The sequence below is a fragment of the Nerophis ophidion genome, linkage group LG18 (assembly GCF_033978795.1).
Source record: "Nerophis ophidion isolate RoL-2023_Sa linkage group LG18, RoL_Noph_v1.0, whole genome shotgun sequence".
Classification (NCBI taxonomy): domain Eukaryota; kingdom Metazoa; phylum Chordata; class Actinopteri; order Syngnathiformes; family Syngnathidae; genus Nerophis; species Nerophis ophidion.
This window is the reverse complement of record NC_084628.1, coordinates 14,377,534-14,396,692: the sequence shown is the minus strand read 5'-3', so window position 1 is coordinate 14,396,692 and position 19,159 is coordinate 14,377,534. Positions and strand designations below refer to the sequence as shown.

At 36.7% G+C, this 19,159-nt stretch overlaps 2 protein-coding genes across 2 annotated transcripts; both read left to right on the top strand.

Annotated features, from left to right (window-relative positions):
• The first annotated feature begins 975 nt into the window (after nucleotides 1-975).
• LOC133537354 (olfactory receptor 1-like) lies at nucleotides 976-1,911 on the top strand. The gene has a single exon (XM_061878378.1). The coding sequence runs from the start codon at nucleotides 976-978 to the stop codon at nucleotides 1,909-1,911; it is 936 nt and encodes a 311-aa protein (XP_061734362.1).
• A 6,827-nt stretch (nucleotides 1,912-8,738) lies between these two features.
• On the top strand, nucleotides 8,739-13,531 carry LOC133537331 (olfactory receptor 52B2-like). Its single transcript, XM_061878363.1, has 3 exons — nucleotides 8,739-9,627; nucleotides 11,686-11,708; nucleotides 13,460-13,531. The coding sequence occupies exons 1-3, from the start codon at nucleotides 8,739-8,741 to the stop codon at nucleotides 13,529-13,531; spliced, it is 984 nt and encodes a 327-aa protein (XP_061734347.1).
• Nucleotides 13,532-19,159: the final 5,628 nt, after the last annotated feature.

Genomic DNA, 19,159 nt, shown 5'->3' with positions numbered 1-19,159 from the left:
TGAACATTTTTTTATTTCAAGTACCCCCTAATCAGAGCAAAACATTTTTGGTTGAAAACAAGAGATAAAGAAGTAAAATACAGCACTATGTCATCAGTTTGTGATGTATTAAATTGTATAACAGTGCTAAATATTGCTCATTTGCCGTGGTCTTTCTTGAACTGTTTGGAAAAAAAGATATACAAGTAATCAATAAACAAGTGATTCAATTATAAATAAAGATTTCTACACATAGAGGTAATCATCAAATTAAAGTGCCCTCTTTGGGGATTGTAATAGAGATCAATCGGAATTCATGAACTTAATTCTAAACATTTCTTCGCAAAAAAATAAATCTTTATCATCATTATTTATGGAACATGTCCACAAAAAATCTAGCTGTCAACACTGAATATTGCATTGTTGCATTTCTTTTCACAGTTTATGAACTTATATTCATTTTGTTGAAGTATTATTCAATAAATATATTTGTAAAGGATTTTTGAATTGTTGCTATTTTTAAAATATTTTTAAAAAAATCTCACAAAAACTTTGGCATACCTTCAAGTACCTCCAGGGGTACGCTTACCCCCATTTGAGAAACCACTGCTCTAAGGGGCCCTATAGTTAAGAAACACTGCTATAGAACATTCTGACATTAACATTGCATTTGTGTACAAATATAGGGATTATTTAATTTAACTTAAATTATCTGAGTGACTAATAACCTGTGAATAATCCTAACTCAAAAGCGTGATTAATGGGATTTTACAAGATTTAATCATTGGACATTTAGAATTGTTTTGGCAGATGTGAATGTTATCCACGCTTGAGTCGTCAGAGGTGATAGTTGGGTGTATAATCCCAAAGGAGGACGCTGACGTCAGCATTATGGTTCAGGACAAGCCATAAAAGAAGGTCCTTGTGTTGTCCTCTCTATTTCTTTGATCGCATGACTGCTTCAGATTGGCTGATTGAGGATTTTTTCCCTTAGAAATGCTGAATGAATCTTTGGTGTTAGGCTCCTACGTGAGCCTGGACACTTTCGTCATCCCGCTGGGTGGCAAGTACCCCATCTTTTTCTTAGGCCTCCTCTTTTATTTGTTTTGCGTCTTCTGCAACCTGACCATGCTGACTCTGATCATCCTGCGGAGCAACCTCCACAAGCCCATGTACTTCATCCTCTTCAGCCTTCCGCTCAACGACCTGATGGGGATCACCGCCATGCTCCCCAAGGTGCTGTCCGACATGGTCAGCCCCACCAACGAGATCCCCTACGCCCTCTGCGTCTTCCAGGCCTTTCTGCTGCACCTGTACGGCGGCGGGATTCTCTTCATCCTGGCGGCCATGTCCTTCGACCGCTACATCGCCATCTGCATGCCCCTACGCTACAGCTCCGTCATGACCCCCAGGGTGGTGGTGTGCATCGTGGCCTTGGTGTGGGGCCTGGACTTCACCCTCATCACCCTGCTGTTCTCGCTGCAGACCCGACTCCCGCGCTGCAGGTCCGTCATCATGAACGTGTTCTGCGACAACCCCTCCCTTCTGAAGCTCATGTGCGGAGACGCCACGGTGAACAACGTCATCGGCTTGTTCACCACCACGCTCATGCAGGCCATCAGCGTGTCCGTGCAGGTGTTTTCCTACGTGAAGATTCTGATCGCCTGCGTGGTCACCGGGAGGTCGGAGGCCAAGAAGAAGGCCGTCAACACCTGCGTGGCGCAGCTGCTGATCATATTCGTGTTCGAGATCGTGGGCACGTTTACCATTTTGTCCCACAGGTTCAAGAACGTGTCGAGGAACCTGCAGAAGATTATGGGGGTGTTGATATTTCTCATATCTCCGCTTCTGAACCCCCTGGTGTACGGGCTCTATACCAGTGAAATACGGAACACGCTGCTGAGGGTCCTGAAGAACAGAGTCTCTGACTAAGTTCAAATTACTCTTTATTTAGTGCTACCTGCCTAAAATGTAAATATTTAACCCCTATTTTTTGTTACATTTTCTTTAATACTGACATGTCTAATACAGTGGTTCTCAACCTTTTTTCAGTTAACTTTTTTTTAATTCAAGTACCCCCTAATCAGAGCAAAGCATTTTTGGTTGAAAAAAAGAGATAAAGAAGTAAAATCCAGCACTGGGGTGGTATAGCTCGGTTGGTAGAGCGGCCGTGCCAGCAACTTGAGGGTTGCAGGTTCGATCCCCGCTTCAGCCATCCTAGTCACTGCCGTTGTGTCCTTGGGCAAGACACTTTACCCACCTGCTCTCAGTGCCACCCACACTGGTTTAAATGTAAAAATTAGATATTGGGTTTCACTATGTAAAGCGCTTTGAGTCACTAGAGAAAAAGCGCTATATAAATATAATTCACTTCACTTTACTACGTCATCAGTTTCTGATTTATTAAATTGTATAACAGTGCAAAATATTGCTCATTTGTAGTGGTCTTTCTTGAACTATTTGGGAAAAAAAGATATAAAAATAACTAAAAACTTGTTGAAAAATAAACAAGTGATTCAATTATTTTTTTAAATTCTACACATAGAAGTAATCATTAACTTAAAGTGTCCTCTTTGGGGATTGTAATAGAGATCCATATGGATTCATGAACTTAATTCTAAACATTTCTTCACAAAAAAATAAATCTTTAACATCAATATTTATGGGACATGTCCACAAAAAAATCTAGCTGTAAACACTGAATATTGCATTGTTGCATTTCTTTTCACAGTTTATGAACTTACATTCATATTTTGTTGAGGTATTATTCAATAAATACATTTATAAAGGATTTTTGAATTGTTGCTATTTTTGGAATATTTGAAAAAAAAATCTCACGTACCCCTTGGCATACCTTCAAGTACCCCCAGCGGTTCACGTACCCCCATTTGAGAACCACTAGTCTAATATGTGTTGAGCTGTTTACATTTTTTTATATTTGTGATAAACTATTCATTTATTTGACCCCTTTATGTATTTTCCATGTATTTATTCATCTTTTATTTAGCACTGAAACACCAGAAGTGCTCTTTAGCCATTATCCTCACAGAGAAATATAATTTACTGAACAGTTGTCCCCTGTTTATAGCTGTTAATTGGTTCCAGACATGTCTACATTTTATTCTTCGACAAAATATATCTTGATTCTTGATCCCTTTTTTTTTCAATTAATATTATTATGTTTTTTTTTTTTCAGACAAAGATCATTTATATATTTAATATGTTGGTAACACTCTAGTATGGGGAACACATAATCACCATTAATTAGTTGCTTATTAACATGCTAATTAGTAACATATTGGCTATAAATTAGTCATTATTAAGTACTTATTATTCTGCATGGCCTTATTATACAACCAGTAAGCCATTAACTGAGTCTTCCCTCAATAACCTCAGACTTATTGCTTATTACTAGTAACCCTAACCTTTATATGTTCCCCTCGTGTCCAAATAATTCGAAATTAAGTCTTTGTCACTTTAATAAGTAACTAATCAATGGTGAATATTTTCCCCATACAAAAGTGTGACCAATATGTGTTTACTTACTATGGTATATAATTTGTTTATTATTTATTTGTTCACTGTTATGTTACAGAGAACAAAGAAATAGGATGAAATTGCTATGATATTAGAGGGGTGGGATTAAAAAAGATCTGCTTCTTCCTACTCCTTTTCGGACGTGCTATAATGAAACAACTGGAAATATGTGATGAATTACATTGTGTTATATGCATGGTCGAAAAAAACTGAAACTGAAAATAATTGAAAGCTGCGTTAGTTTGAAGTTAATTAATAATGATGTTTGCTGTATATGACACAGTATATATTGTCTATTTCTTTAGTCTTAACAAGACTTTAGGGTCTACTCAACTTGTCCTGCACACTTCCATGGTACATTATTTTATTGTTTGTTTGTTTTTTGTCTCAATGTGTGTGCATATGAAAAGGATGAATAAAAGATTAATTTCTGCCAAGTATGAATTGAATATTTTCGTAAGCTAAGACATTTAAAAAACAACAACTGTTTACGACTTTCTAAATAAGATTTTCAACATTTTGCGAGTTCTTTAGACATAAAATAACACATTTTATCCACTTTTGCACTCTTTTAATCCAATATAGAAATGCTGCCTAAGGCTGAGCCAATCAGTGGCCACGATACTGAACAGAGCGCACTGATTAACTTGGTTGTCTCTATTGATGTTTACCGTTTATTTGACCATGTTTATGCTTGGAAATACCTCAATTTGGATCAAAAAGTGGAAAATATGCTCAAAATATATATATTTTTTAACCCCCAAAAATCTGCGATGTGGTGATGCCGCAATATTTGACTGTATTATTTATAAAACAACACATTTTTAAGCAAAGTAATTTGACTTGCGCTGTTATTTTGTGCAAAAATTCTTCTAAAGTGTACTGTACTCTATGTGAACTGCAGCATATATATATATATATATATATATATATATATATATATACATATGAAAGTGTATATAAAGTATGTGCGTGTGTGTGTGTGTTTACTCACTAATTTGTGTTTTATCACAGGAATTTAAGTAAGTCTATGTCTTACTTCAAAATTTCAATTTTAACGTTGAAGATGAAGAAGTGTGTGAGTGCGTGCGTGTGTGTGTGTTACATTTATTTGCAGCCACCTTACTCATCGTAACTAAACTCAATTAAAATACTTTATATTCAAATGTGAAGTAGAGTTTAACCTTAACTGTGTCCAATATGGAAAATGTTTGCTTGCACTTAAAACATTTAAAATTACACACCAATCAATCAATCAATCAATCAATCAATCAATCAATGTTTACTTATATAGCCCTAAATCACTAGTGTCTCAAAGGGCTGCACAAACCACTACGACATCCTCGGTAGGCCCACATAAGGGCAAGGAAAACTCACATAGAGTGGGACGTCGGTGACAATGATGACTATGAGAACCTTGGAGAGGAGGAAAGCAAAGTAATTGAGAAAACGTTTTTCAAAGTTGTTTTGAAATATCTTTCGTCCTAATCATGACTTTACAGTTTTATGTAATTTGTGTTGCATTAGGCTTTACCTCATTAGCAACTATTGTTTGTCCCATACTGATATTTTGGTACAGGTACCGAAATTATTTTGATACTTTTCGGTGCTTTTCTAAATAAGGGGGACACAAAAAATTGCATTAGTGTCTTTAGTTTAACACAAAATCTTAGGGTACATTAAACAAAGGTTTCTTTTTGCAAGTTTGTCCTTAAATAAAATAGTGAACATACAAGACAACTTGTCTTTTACAAACACCGTTTCCATATGAGTTGGGAAATTGTGTTAGATGTAAATATAAACAGAATACAATGATTTGCAAATCATTTTCAACCCATATTCAGTTGAATATGCTTCAAAGACAAGATATTTGATTTTCAAACTCGAAACATTTTTTTTTAATGCAAATAATCATTAACTTTAGAATTTGATGCCAGCAACACATGACAAAGAAGTTGGGAAAGGTGGCAATAAATACTGATAAAGTTGAGAAATTCTCATCAAACACTTATTTGGAACATCCCACAGGTATGCAGGCTAATTGGGAACAAGTGGGTGCCATGATTGGGTATAAAAACAGATTCCATGAAATGCTAAGTAATTCAGAAACAAGGATGAGGCAAGGGTCACCAATTTGTAAGCAAATTGTCGAACAGTTTTAGAACATTTCTCAACGAGCTATTGCAAGGAATTTAGGCATTTTACCGTCTACGGTCCGTAAAATCATCAAAAGGTTCAGAAAATCTGGAGAAATCACAGCACGTAAGCGATGATATTACGGATCTTTGAGCCCTCAGGCGGTACTGCATAAAAAACTGACATCAGAGTGTAAAGGACATCACCACATGGGCTCAGGAACACTTCATAAAACCACTGTCAGTAACTACAGTTGGTTGCTACATCTGTAATTGCAAGTTAAAACTCTGCTATGCAAAGCAAAACCCATTTATCAACAACACCAAGGAACGCCGCTGGCTTCGTTGGGCCCGAGCTCATCTTAGATGGACTGATACAAAGTGGAAAGGTGTTCTGTGGTCTGACAAGTCCACATTTCAAATTATATTTGGAAACTGTGCACGTGGTGTCCTCCGGAACAAAGAGGAAAATAACCATCCGGATTGTTATAGGCGCGAAGTTCAAAAGCCAGCCTCTGTGATGGTATGGGGGTGTATTAGTGCCCAATAAATGGGTAACTTACACATTTGTGAAGGCACCATTAATGCTGAATGGCCCATACAATTTTTGGAGCAACATATGTTGTCATCCAAGCAACATTATCATAGACGCCCCTGCTTATTTCAGCAAGACAATTTAAGCCACGTGTTACAACAGCGTGGTTTCATAGTAAAAGAGTGCGGGTACTTTCCTGGCCGGCCTGCGGTCCAGACCTGTCTCCCATCGAAAATGTGTGGCGTATTATGAAACGGAAAATACGACAGCGGAGACCCCGGACTGTTGAACGAATAAAGCTCTACATAAAACAGGAATGACAAAGAATTCCACTTTCAAAGCTTCAACAATTAGTTTCCTCAGTTCCCAAACGTTTATTGAGTATTGTTAAAAGAAAAGTTGGTGTAATACAGTGGTGAACATGCCCTTTCCCAACTACTTTGGCACGCGTTGCAGCCATGAAATTTTAAGTTAATTATTATTTGCAAAAAAAATAAAGTTTGTGAGTTTGAACATCAAATATCTTGTCTTTGAAGTGCATTCAATTGAATATGGGTTGAAAATGATTTGCAAATCATTGTATTCCGTTTATATTCACATCTTACACAATTTCCCAACTCTTATGGAAACGGGGTTTGTAGTAGTAAGTAAGCAAACAAAGACTCCTAATTAGTCTGCTGACATATGCAGTAACATATGGAGTCATTTTCCAATCTATTATTTTGTCAACATTATTAACGACAAGTGGTAGGAAATAAGTATTAATCTGTTAATATGTATCTGCTTACTTTCTCTTTTAACATGTTCTATCTACACTTCTGTTAAAATAAAATAATCACTTATTCTTCTGTTGTTTGATACTTTACATTAGTTTTGGATGATACTTCAAATTTGGGTATCAATCCGAAACCAAGTTGTCACAGGATCATTCATTGGCCATATTCGAAGTCCTCATGTGTCCAGGGCCATACTTCCGGAGTTTATAAATATAATATAGATACATTTAAAAAAAGAAAGAAGATGTTGTGATGCCAAAAATATCTACATAATCATAGTAGTATCGCCTACATACGCTTCTGTACTAGGTATCATTACAGCGGATGTTAGGTACTTTTCAGAGGCGGGTATAGTACCAAATATGATTAATTTGTATCGCGGTACTATACTAATACCGGCACACCGTACAACCCACAAGCAACTCATGTTGACCATCATTGTTATGATGATTTCCAAATATTTCTGTTAGGGGCTCGTTTTAGACCTCTGGATTAGCCTAGCTGCCTTCTAGTGGTTAAAATATACATACTTATATATATACATACATATATATATACACATACATATATATACATACATATATATATACATACATATATATATATATAAATATATATACATACATACATATATACATATATATATATGTATATATATATATATATAAACATATACATACATCATTTTCATTGCATTTCAGTAGTTTAATCGCAATAAAAAAATTTCAAACCCATTAAAGCTCTGTAAAATATACTAATTATTTTCTGGCGCCATCGGCTGTTTAAGGGGCGCAATTACACCCAAACAATAGAAATATGCTAATGATTGTCTGGCACAATCTGGTGTTTAAGAGGCGCACTTACACCAAAACAATGTTTTCTTCATTTTTTTTTTAAATAGGCAAGAATATAATTGATTTTAGGGCTTCACGGTGGCAGAGGGGTTAGTGCGTCTGCCTCACAATACGAAGTTCCTGCAGTCCTGGGTTCAAATCCAGGCTCGGGATCTTTCTGTGTGGAGTTTGCATGTTCTCCCCGTGAATGCGTGGGTTCCCTCCGGGTACTCCGGCTTCCTCCCACTTCCAAAAACATGCACCTGGGGATAGGTTGATTGGCAACACTAAATTGGCCCTAGTGTTTGAATGTGAGTGTGAAGGTTGTCTGTCTATCTGTGTTGGCCCTGCGATGAGGTGGTGACTCGTCCAGGGTGTACCCCGCCTTCCGCCCGATTGTAGCTGAGATAGGTGCCAGCGACCCCAAAAGGGAATAAGCGGTAGAAAATGGATGGATGGGATAATTGATTTTGTTTTCATGGAAACATCATAGCAATATCCCAGGATCACAGCCTGTCAAAAATAACAATTATAATAAGACTTTAAATCATATTCTAACCAACATTGAACAATCCTATCACACGAGGAACACATGTAATTCCCATTTTGTGACCTAGGGGTGTACTTTGTTGTTTTTTTACGCGACGCTTGGGGGCCCTGGAAATCTCGGGGCCCCAGACAATTGCCTGTGTTCGCCTAATGGTGCGTCAGTCCCTGCTGATATGGGAAAATATTATCCTCTCATAGTCCTCTTGAGTATACCCAAGTGTCACTCACCTGATCATGTCTTATTATATAAAGCAGCCAGTATTCCGCAACAATTTGTCATTGTCAGCGTTTACCACCGTGGGACAATGACCCTACTTTTGTTTTGTTAACAAGCCTACTGTTATATTTATGTGCCGTGCTAGTTTTTGTGTTGATCTGCTTTACAGGACTCGCGATGAAGAACCCGTACAACACGTCGTCGACTCTGACGCTGCAGAGCTTCAACATACCCCCCGAGGGCGTCATACCTGCCTTTCTCTTTGCCAGTCTAAGCTACCTGATCATATTTTTCTGCAACCTCATCCTCATCCTCACCATCGTGCTCCACAAAAACCTGCACCAGCCCAAGCACCTGTTCCTGCTCAACATGCCCGTTAACGACCTGATCGGCTCCTCGGCCTTCTTCCTGCAGCTCATCAAGGAGATTGTGACGGACAGCCGGAGCATGGAGCACTGGGCTTGTGTGGCGCAGGCCTTCTTCATCCACATCTACGCGGCGGGCACCGTGCTCATTCTCACCGCCATGGCCTACGACCGCTACGTTGCCATATGTTTGCCGCTGAAATACAACGTCATCATGACCTACGCGCACGTGGCGAGGATAATCAGCGCCGTTTGGGTGAGTTGCGTCCTGTTAATCGGGGTGCTGTTCTACCTGCTTCTGCGTTTGCCCCGTTGCCGCTCTAAAATCACACAGGTGTACTGCGACAACCCCAGCCTGCTGAGCCTCGTCTGCGCCAACACGGCCGTCAACAACATTTACGGCCTGGGCATGGTGGCGTTCACTCAGGTGTTGGCCAACGGGATGATTCTGTACACGTATCTCCAGATCCTGGTGGCGTGCTTCTTGTCCAAGCGCTCCGACACCAAAGCCAAAGCTCTGCAGACGTGCGCCACGCACTTGTTTGTCTTTCTGCTGCTGGAGTGTCTGGGTCTTTTCACCATCATCTCCTACCGAATCAAGAATCTCCCGCAAAATTTCAGGAAATTCTTGGGGTCTTCCACTTTGATTTTCCCGCCAACGCTCAACCCCATCATCTACGGACTGAAAACCCAAGAGATCCGTAAACATATATGGCTTTTTTTTAGGAGAGCAGTCACCTCGTCCTGGTGCGGCATGAGGGTGTTGCGGCCCTCACGCTGAACCCTCAGATATAATAATAATAATCAGGGATTTCTTTTTATATAACGTTGATAATTCACTACATATTCACACTTATAGCCTTTACCACATGTACTTATTTATTCATTTATAGACAAACATAGTTTAGTATTTCATTATTGTTTCTTTGGTAAATATCCGTTCTGCAAAAAGGTCATCCCTAGATGCACACAGTTTACGTACAGGAACCCACAGTTAAAATATGCATCACCATATGATGTCCAAAATACATTACAATACATCCATTTTCCATTTTCTACCACTTATTACCTTTGGGGTTGCAGGCGGCGCTGGTGCCTATCTCAGCTACAATCGGGCGGAAGGCGGGGTACACACTGGACAAGTCGCCCCTCATCGCAGCAATACAATACAATGCATCTCAAAATCTACCCACCAAGTACACATTTACAATTTCATTTATAAATAAAAACATAATCTTTAAATCAGTGGTCCCCAAAATCCAGCCCGCGGGAAGTCCCAAGTTAAAAAAAAATAATAATAATTACATTATTTTATTTTCAATTAGAATTTTTTTTAAATCTGTCCTTTCTGATCCATTTTACTCTCCAAGCCGCTCAGGCAAATCATATTGTCAAAAAATGCATTTTCTCATCGATAACGTGACATCATCAGTGGCAAGTGCGGTTCTTTCAGTCAATTAGTGTGTATATATATATATATATATATATATATATATATATATATATATATATATATTTATATATGTATATGTATATATGTATGTATATATGTATATATGTATGTATATGTGTGTATGTATGTATGTATGTATGTATATATATATATATATATATATATATATATATATATATATATATATATATATATATATATATATATATATTAGGGCTGTGAATCTTTGGGTGTCCCACGATTCGATTTAATATCGATTCTTGGGGCCGCGATTCGATTATATATCGATTTTTTCAATTCAACGCGATTTTTCATTCAATATTTTTCCGATTCAAAACAATTCTTTATTCATTCAATACATAAGATTTCAGCAGGATCTACTCGTCTGCTGACATGCTAGCGGAGTAGTAGATTTTTTAAAAAAAAAGCTTTTATAATTGTAAAGGACAATGTTTTATCAACTGATTGCAATAATGTAAATTTGTTTTATCTATTAAACGAACCAAAAATACGACTTATTTTATCTTTGTGAAAACATTGGACACAGTGTGTTGTCAAGCTTATGAGATGCGATGTAAGTGTAAGCCACTGTGACACTATTGTTCTTTTTTTTTATTTTTTTATAAATGTGTAATGATAATGTTAGCGAGGGATTTTTAATCACTGCTATGCTGAAATGATAACTAAAATTGATACAGTTGTTGATAATATTAATTTTTGGTTCACTACTTTTGGTTTGTTCTGTGTCGTGTTTGTGTCTCCTTTCAATTGCTCTGTTTATTGCAGTTCTGAGTGTTGCTGGGTCAGGTTTGGTTTTGGGATTGGATTGCATTGTTATGGTATTGCTGTGTATTGTTTTGTTGGATTGATAAAAAAAAAATAACACATTATAATTTTAAAAATCGATTTAAAAAAAATGAGAATCGATTCTGGCCCGAGTCAAAAAGTTTGGGGACACCTGCTTTAAATCCACCAAAACAGTCTCAGTATCCTATTATTCAAATTTGATTAAAATGTTGCATCTTGAAGATCTTAGACTTAGACTTCCTTTTTTATCGTCATTCATAATTGAACTATACAGTACAGATAAGAATGAACTTTTGTTGCATTAGCTCATGGTAGTGCAGAAAAAGCAATAAGGTGCATATATAAAAAAATAGATTACTGGATAGATATATTGCACTTTTTCATAGACATCCACGTTTATGGATGTATGTTAGATTGTCTTTTTATTCCAGCGAGTTAATCCATTTTGGGGGGAATTGAGGGGATAATTATGATGCGTTCAAGAGTCTTATGGCCAGAGGGAATAAACTGTTGCAGAACCTGGTGATTCTGCTCCGGAGGCTACGGAACCTCTTTCTAGAGTCCAGCAGTGAAAACAGTCCTTGGTGGGAGTGAGAGGAGTCTTTGCAGATTTTCTGAGCCCTGGTCAGGCAGCGGCTGCGATAAACTCATCATACATACAGAGGTCCAGACCAGAATTGTGCGACTAATGTGAATTTCTTCAACCATAAGGGGTGTGTTAAAACTACTACGCATAACGTCGCAATAAATTTAGCATCCATCTGTACAACCCAGCAGGCAAAAGACATTAAAAAAACATTGAGTTCCTTTGGAATTGACGTTGAGCAACTCAAACATAGCGTTAAAACAACACGCTTTTTGACGACGTTTAATCAATGTTTGGTTCTGACGGTGATTTGGACATTTTAAATTTGGTCATTCCCCAACCAATATTCTACAACACAAATACAACGTTGAAACAGCATGCTTTTTGATAACGTTTATTCAATGTCAGGTTGTGACATTGATCTGACCATTGACATTTGGTCAACCACTAGGTCACCTACTCAGTGGCCTAGTGGTTGGAGTGTCCTCCCTGAGATCGATAGGTCATCAGTTCAAATCCCGTCTGAGTCATACCAAAGACTATAAAACTGGGACCCATTACCTCCCCGCTTGGCACTCAGCATCAAGGGTTGGAATTGGGGGTTAAATCACCATAAATGATTACTGGGCGCGGCACTGCTGCTGCCCACTGCTCCCCTCACCTCCCAGGGGGTGATCAAGGGGATGGGTCAAATGCAGAGGACAAATTTCACCACACCTAGTGTGTGTGTGACAATAATTGGTATTTTAACTTACCTTTATTTCCCAACCAACAAGGTAGATCAACATTAGATAGATAGATAGATAGATGGATGGATAGATAGATAGATAGATAGATAGATAGATAGATAGATAGATAGATAGATAGATAGATAGATAGATAGATAGATAGATAGATAGATAGATAGATAGATAGATAGATAGATAGATAGATAGATAGATAGATAGTACTTTATTGATTCCTTCAGGAGAGTTCCTCCAGGAAAATTAAAATTCCAGCAGCAGTGTACAGAGTTGAGATCAATTTAAAAAAAAGTAAAAAGTAAATAATGGGGGTTAAAAAGGAAACAAAATAGAGAAATATTACAAAAAGAATAAAAACAATGGGAATAACAATATAACAGTAAAATAAGAATATAACAAGACAAAGTAGGCAGTAGTGACCATGTTATGAAAACGTATTGCACTGTTAATGTTTTGCATCCCCTGTCATCCTAATACCCCCCATCCCCCGTCCCAGAGAGGAGTTGTACAGTCTAATGGCGTGTGGGACAAAGGAGTTCTTGAGTCTATTAGTCCTGCAATTGGGATGAAGCAGCCTAGCACTGAACAGGCTCCTCTGGCTACTGATAACGCTATGCAGAGGGTGACTGGCATCATCCAGGATGCTCACTAGTTTGTCCAGTCCTCTTCTCTGCCACCGTCACCAGTGAGTCCAGTTTCATTCCGATTGTAGAACCGGCCCCCCTGATCAGTTTCTCAAGTCTGGAGCTGTCCTTCTTAGATGTACTAGACACCAACTCAATTTATAAATACAACTACTTTGCTAATTTGTTTCAAAGTCAGTTTTAAAGGACATGTGTGTATAATCAACGTATCAACGTCTTGTGGCTGCTGGGAAGTGGGCCGTCGACAAGAGAACCATTCATTTCACATTATTCTTCACTGTTTCTGATATTCTATACCAGAGGTCCCCAAACTACGGCCAGATCTGGACCGCCAGCGTCCAAAATCCAGCCCATGAGAAGTCCCAAGATTAAAAAAAATTAAAATATTTGAAAAAAAGTCCTTTCTAATCCATTTTCAACCGCTTGTTATTCTCTTGGTCTCCCAGCCGCTCAGACAAATCATATTGTCTAAAAATGCATTTTCCTGTCGATAACCTGACATAATCGCGCTCGGAAGATATATATGTGTGTATATATATATATATATATATATATATATATATATATATATATGTATGTGTGGAAAAAAATCACAAGACTACTTCTTCTCTATAGAACTGTTTCATGAGGGGTTCCTTCAATCGTCAGGAGATTTATATATATATATATATATATATATATATATATATATATATATATATATATATATATATATATATATATATATATAACCCAAAGAGTCAAAGGGTTTGGGGACCCCTGTTCTATACCTATAAGAAAATGGGAAATGTAGAGATGTACCTAATATTTTGTACAAAAGTAACATTTATTTATGAAATAATAAAAAATATGTCTTTAGTTCCATGTAAAACTTGTGTTGGTGAGGGAATTGAGGGAACTGTTTTTAATATTTTCCACCGCCACATAACTGCTAAACATGTGAGGTACTAAACTTTTTTTTTTTTTTTTTTTTTAGCTCAAAAAGGTTCCTTACGTGTTCTTGTGAAATATTCAGACAAGCTTTTAGGTACAATAGATGTCAAATTTTATTCCAGAGAATGAAACTAAAAAGAAAGTAAGATTTGTTTTTGCATATTAATGTACAATATATACTATCCATCCATCCATCCATTTCCTACCGCTTATTCCTTTTGGGGTCACGGGGGGCACTGGAGCCTACTTCAGCTACAATCGAGTGGAAAGCAGTGTACACCCTGGACAAGTTGCCACCTCATCGCCGGGCCAGCACAGAGACAGACAACATTCACACAATATATACTACATGAATAAAAATATATAAGTGAACGTTTCTTTGTTTGCTAACTTTAAAGTCCAAATCAAACAACCAACAGGTGGAGCCAAACTCAAACAATATAATTAAGATTGAACTTTTTTGGAATTATTTGGGCTCTGTATTCGGGTGCATTTTGCTTCCCCCTTGTGGTCATCAGCTAGAACCAGCATGCAAACATTTCGCATACTATTCATCCATCCATTTCCTACCGCATATTCCCTTTGGGGTCGCGGGGGGCGCTGGTGCCTATCTCAGCTACAATCGGGCGGAAGGCGGAGTACACCCTGGACAAGTCGCCCCTCATTGCAGGGCATTTGGCATAATAAAAAAATATAATTTTTATTTATTTTTTAAATCACACAGAATGTAAATCAATCTAATGAAATAAAATAGAGCAGCACCAGACTCCAACCAAATCCCAACTTTACAATACTACGGACAAAAATGTAAAAACTATGCAGCTCCTGGTGCTTAGAACATAAACTTAAAACCACCGTGGAATGTTTTAAGTCTTGTCTTAAGACCCACTTTTATTTATTGGCTTTTAACACAATTTGAGTTGTGGGGTCCTCCGTGTTTTCTGTTTTTTTTTTTGTTTGTTTGTTTGTTTTTTTATTTATATTTAGTTTTTAAATGGTTTTACCCTTTAAAATCGTTTTTAATCATATTTATTTTTATATTATTTTTATATTGGTTTTATTTTTTATTCAGTCATTGGTGGAGCTAAGGATATTTGAATATTGTTTATAATATTGTTGTGCAGCACTTGGGAAACATTTATGTTGTTTAAATGTGCTTTGATTGATTGATTGAAACTTTTATTAGTAGATTGCGCATGTACAGTACATATTTCGTACAATTGACTACTAAATGGTAACACCCCAAAAAGGTTTTCAACTTGTTTAAGTCGGGGTCCACGTTAATCAATTAATGCTATACAAATAAAGTGGATTGATTGATTAGATGAACATGCTACAAAGAGACTGGAAGCTGACTGAATTTTTATCCTTAAATGCTTTTTAATCTAAACTGAGAGCATTTGAAGGAGCCTAAGCTATCTGAAACTGTTTTACTTGATGTCCATCCTGTCATTTCAATGTGCAATGTGAATGGGATTTTATGTGTAACTTTGCTGCCCCTTGGCCAGGACTCCCTGGAAAAAGAGGTTCTTAATCTCAATGGGATTTTTTTTCCTGGTTAAATAAATAAATGAAAAAATAAAAAAACAATTGGGAAAATTTACAAATACAGACTTATTAAATACAAAATGGAAAACAAAATTAATGATCATAATAAGATTATGATTGAAAATATTAAACAATAACAAATTAAATCAATTACAATCACAGAAACCATATGTATCATCCTTATGTGAGTTTAGAATTAGATCATGGGTTGTCTTACTTGCAACCTATGCACTTATGATTAAGGGCTCTATAAATACATTTCACTTGATTGACTAATTCAGTGGTTCTCAAATGAGGGTATGCGTACCCCTGGAGGTACTTGAAGATATGCCAAGGGGTACGTGAGATTTTTATTTTTAAATATTCTAAAAATAGCAACAATTCAAAAATCCTTTATAAATATATTTATTGAATAATACTTCAACAAAATATGAATGTAAGTTCATAAACTGTGAAAGAAATGCAACAATTTTTTGTGGACATGGTCCATAAATATTGATGTTAAAGATTTACTTTTTTATGAAGAAATGTTTAGAAGGAAGTTCATGAATCCAGATGGATCTCTATTACAATCCCAAAAGACGGCACTTTAAGTTGATGATTACTTCCATGTGTGGAAATCTTTATTTATAATTGAATCACTTGTTTATTTTTCAACAAGTTTTTAATTACTTTTATATCTTTTTTTCCCAAACAGTTAAAGAAAGACCACGACAAATGAGCAATATTTAGCACTGTTATACAATTTAATAAATCAGAAACTGATGACATAGTGCTGTATTTTACTTCTTTATCTTTTTTTTTCAACCAAAAATGCTCTGCTCTGATTAGGGCGTACTAGAATTCAAAAAATGTTTACAGGGGGTACATCACTGAAAAAAGGTTGAGAACCACTGGACTAATTGATTGATTATTATTATTACCACTTAATAGTTTCGGTGAGCATATTAATACAAAACAATAATAGTCACAGTTGCTTACATCACATAAGCTTGACAACCAGAAGAAAGAAAGTGTCCTATTCTAAGTTCATTCAATAGGAAAAGAAAATTCATAAAATGGATCCCATATTTTGAGATCTGATTCATTATATCATATAAATGCAGTTTCCCCACTGATACCATCTCAATATAAACATGGTTTCACCTGCGAAACTAAATTTAACTGCAAATTATTTTTGCTGTTTGTTGGAACTTTGAGTCCACATCTTTGTCTTGCTCTATTAGTGCTGTATTTTATGTACTTGTATTGTACAGAGGTCGTGTTCATCCAGATTGCGAATGTTCACAGGTGAAACCGAAATGAATCACTGGAATAAAAATGACAAAAACACATGGAAACATTAAAGGGGAACTGCACTTTTGGGGGATTTTTGCCTTTCCTTCACAATCTTTATGTAAGACAAGCACGTGTGTTGTTTTTTTTTTCATGCTTTCTAACTAGCAAAAAAAATGCGAGCAAATGTCTGCTTTCACTTGAGTTATTCTGCCTACAAAACCTTCTAAAAAGGCATCAAAAAACTTCCATCGTATGATAATGTAGTAACGCGCACATTCATAACGTGTAGTATTTACGTATTTTGCCCATTTTAAGAATACGGCAGCATAGTACTCCCATTAGCTGTGTCCTTATCCACCTCATACTTGCTGTATTTTACAAATTATAATGCACAAAACATTTTTTGAAACATGACAAAACAAACATTTCTGCAGCATAAATGAGCACAAATGATTATACAAGGTAAAGGGGTTATGGGGGACTCACAAATCGTTAATAACTTGAAAGTTATTGTCAGAATAATTGTATCTAAGTCATCACAAAACTTTGTGTTTCAATGAGTTCCCGGCGAGCAGACAAAAGGTGTCTTTGATCTTGCCAATCAAAAGGCTTGTAAAACTCCACTGTGTAGGATGGGGAGCAACATGTAGGTGTTGGTTTCTTGATGTATTTTAATCCACAGGAAGATATTGTCTTTATCCGAGATCTACAAAGCGGAGAGGAGGCAGGGCCTGACCTCCCTCCAGGCACCTTTTCTTTGAACTGTTTTACGACCTTTTCTTTGAACTGTTTTGTAACCAAAGGCGATGGCTGTTTACGACCCCCCTCCCTTAGAAACAGCTGTTGCCATGTAATCAGGGAAAGTCCTAATAAAAGAGGAGGCGTACAATCTTTCGTCAGAGCGTGGGACGACGCTGTACAAGGGTACAGTGTCGACGCGTTTCTCCTCGAATTCTGTCTCTGTTTGATTCCTTGCTTCTTGTCTTGTTTAATAGATGTCATCAGTGTTTGAACCTGACAGTTATAGTGAGATATAAAAATATAGTAACGCATTACTTACATTTTAATAACATAAAACAATAAAGCTTTAACTTAAAAACTATAATAGTTAAACCAAAATATATGCAGCAAAAAACAAATGGGACAAGTTTGAGAATATTTCGACATAGTTGAGAGCGGGGGGGAGGGGTCTAGTTCTAATTAATAACCTATTAACTGCACATTAATAACATAAAACAATTGAGTATTAACAACTTCAAAACTATATTGGTTAGACCAAAGATTTCTGCATCACAAACAAACAAAGTACACATGAATGGGACAAGTTTGGGGAACTTTTGACATAGTTGGGGTGGGGGGTCTAGTTATGAGTAATAACACATTAGTTATATATATTAACACCATAAAACCTTACTAACTTAAAAAACTGTAGCGGCACAAACGAGCACGGACGATGGAGACAAGTCTTGGGAGATTTGGACAAGGTGTGGGTTGGGGATCAACTTCATACAGGTGACTCACAAAACTTCAAAGTTATAATAGTTGGACCGAAAATATAGTAACACATTATTACATGTCAATAACATAAAAAAAAGTGTGAACAACTTAAAAACTACAATAGTTCAACAACAAAGTTTTTTAGCACAAACGAGCCTGGGGAGATTTTGACATTGTTTAGGAGGGTGTGCTGATTATGAATACTAAGACAATAGTAACTTAAAAAGAATAGTAGTTAGACAAAAAAAAAAAACAGCACAAACAAATGGCACAAGTTTGGAGGGATTTGGACAAGGTGGTGGGGGGCGGGGGGCTAGAATGACGTCACTTGACAGAAAATGTGTTTTAGAAAAGTGTTTGTTAACCATAGGGCCATTGTTGGGCCGTGAATGGTTCCTGGAGGGCCGACAAAAAATATCAATCTCTCAGCTGGGGCTCGCATGGGTCGTAGCGGTACTCAGTTGTAATACACTTTTCCACCAGTTGTGGCAGTAGTGACAATATCAAACAAACAGTTTGGAGCGAAAGTCATAGAGGAATTTCTTCAGCCCAGAAATAGTGGAGAAGCTGAATTTGCATATACATTTTAATTTTAAAGGCAGTTTATTTAACTTTCTTCACAATTAATTCACTTTATTTATTTTATCACTCTATAATTGTATATAAAGTGAATTTGTGTCAGTTGTTTATGAATTCGTTCTTATGTAGTATATATATATATATATATATATATATATATATATA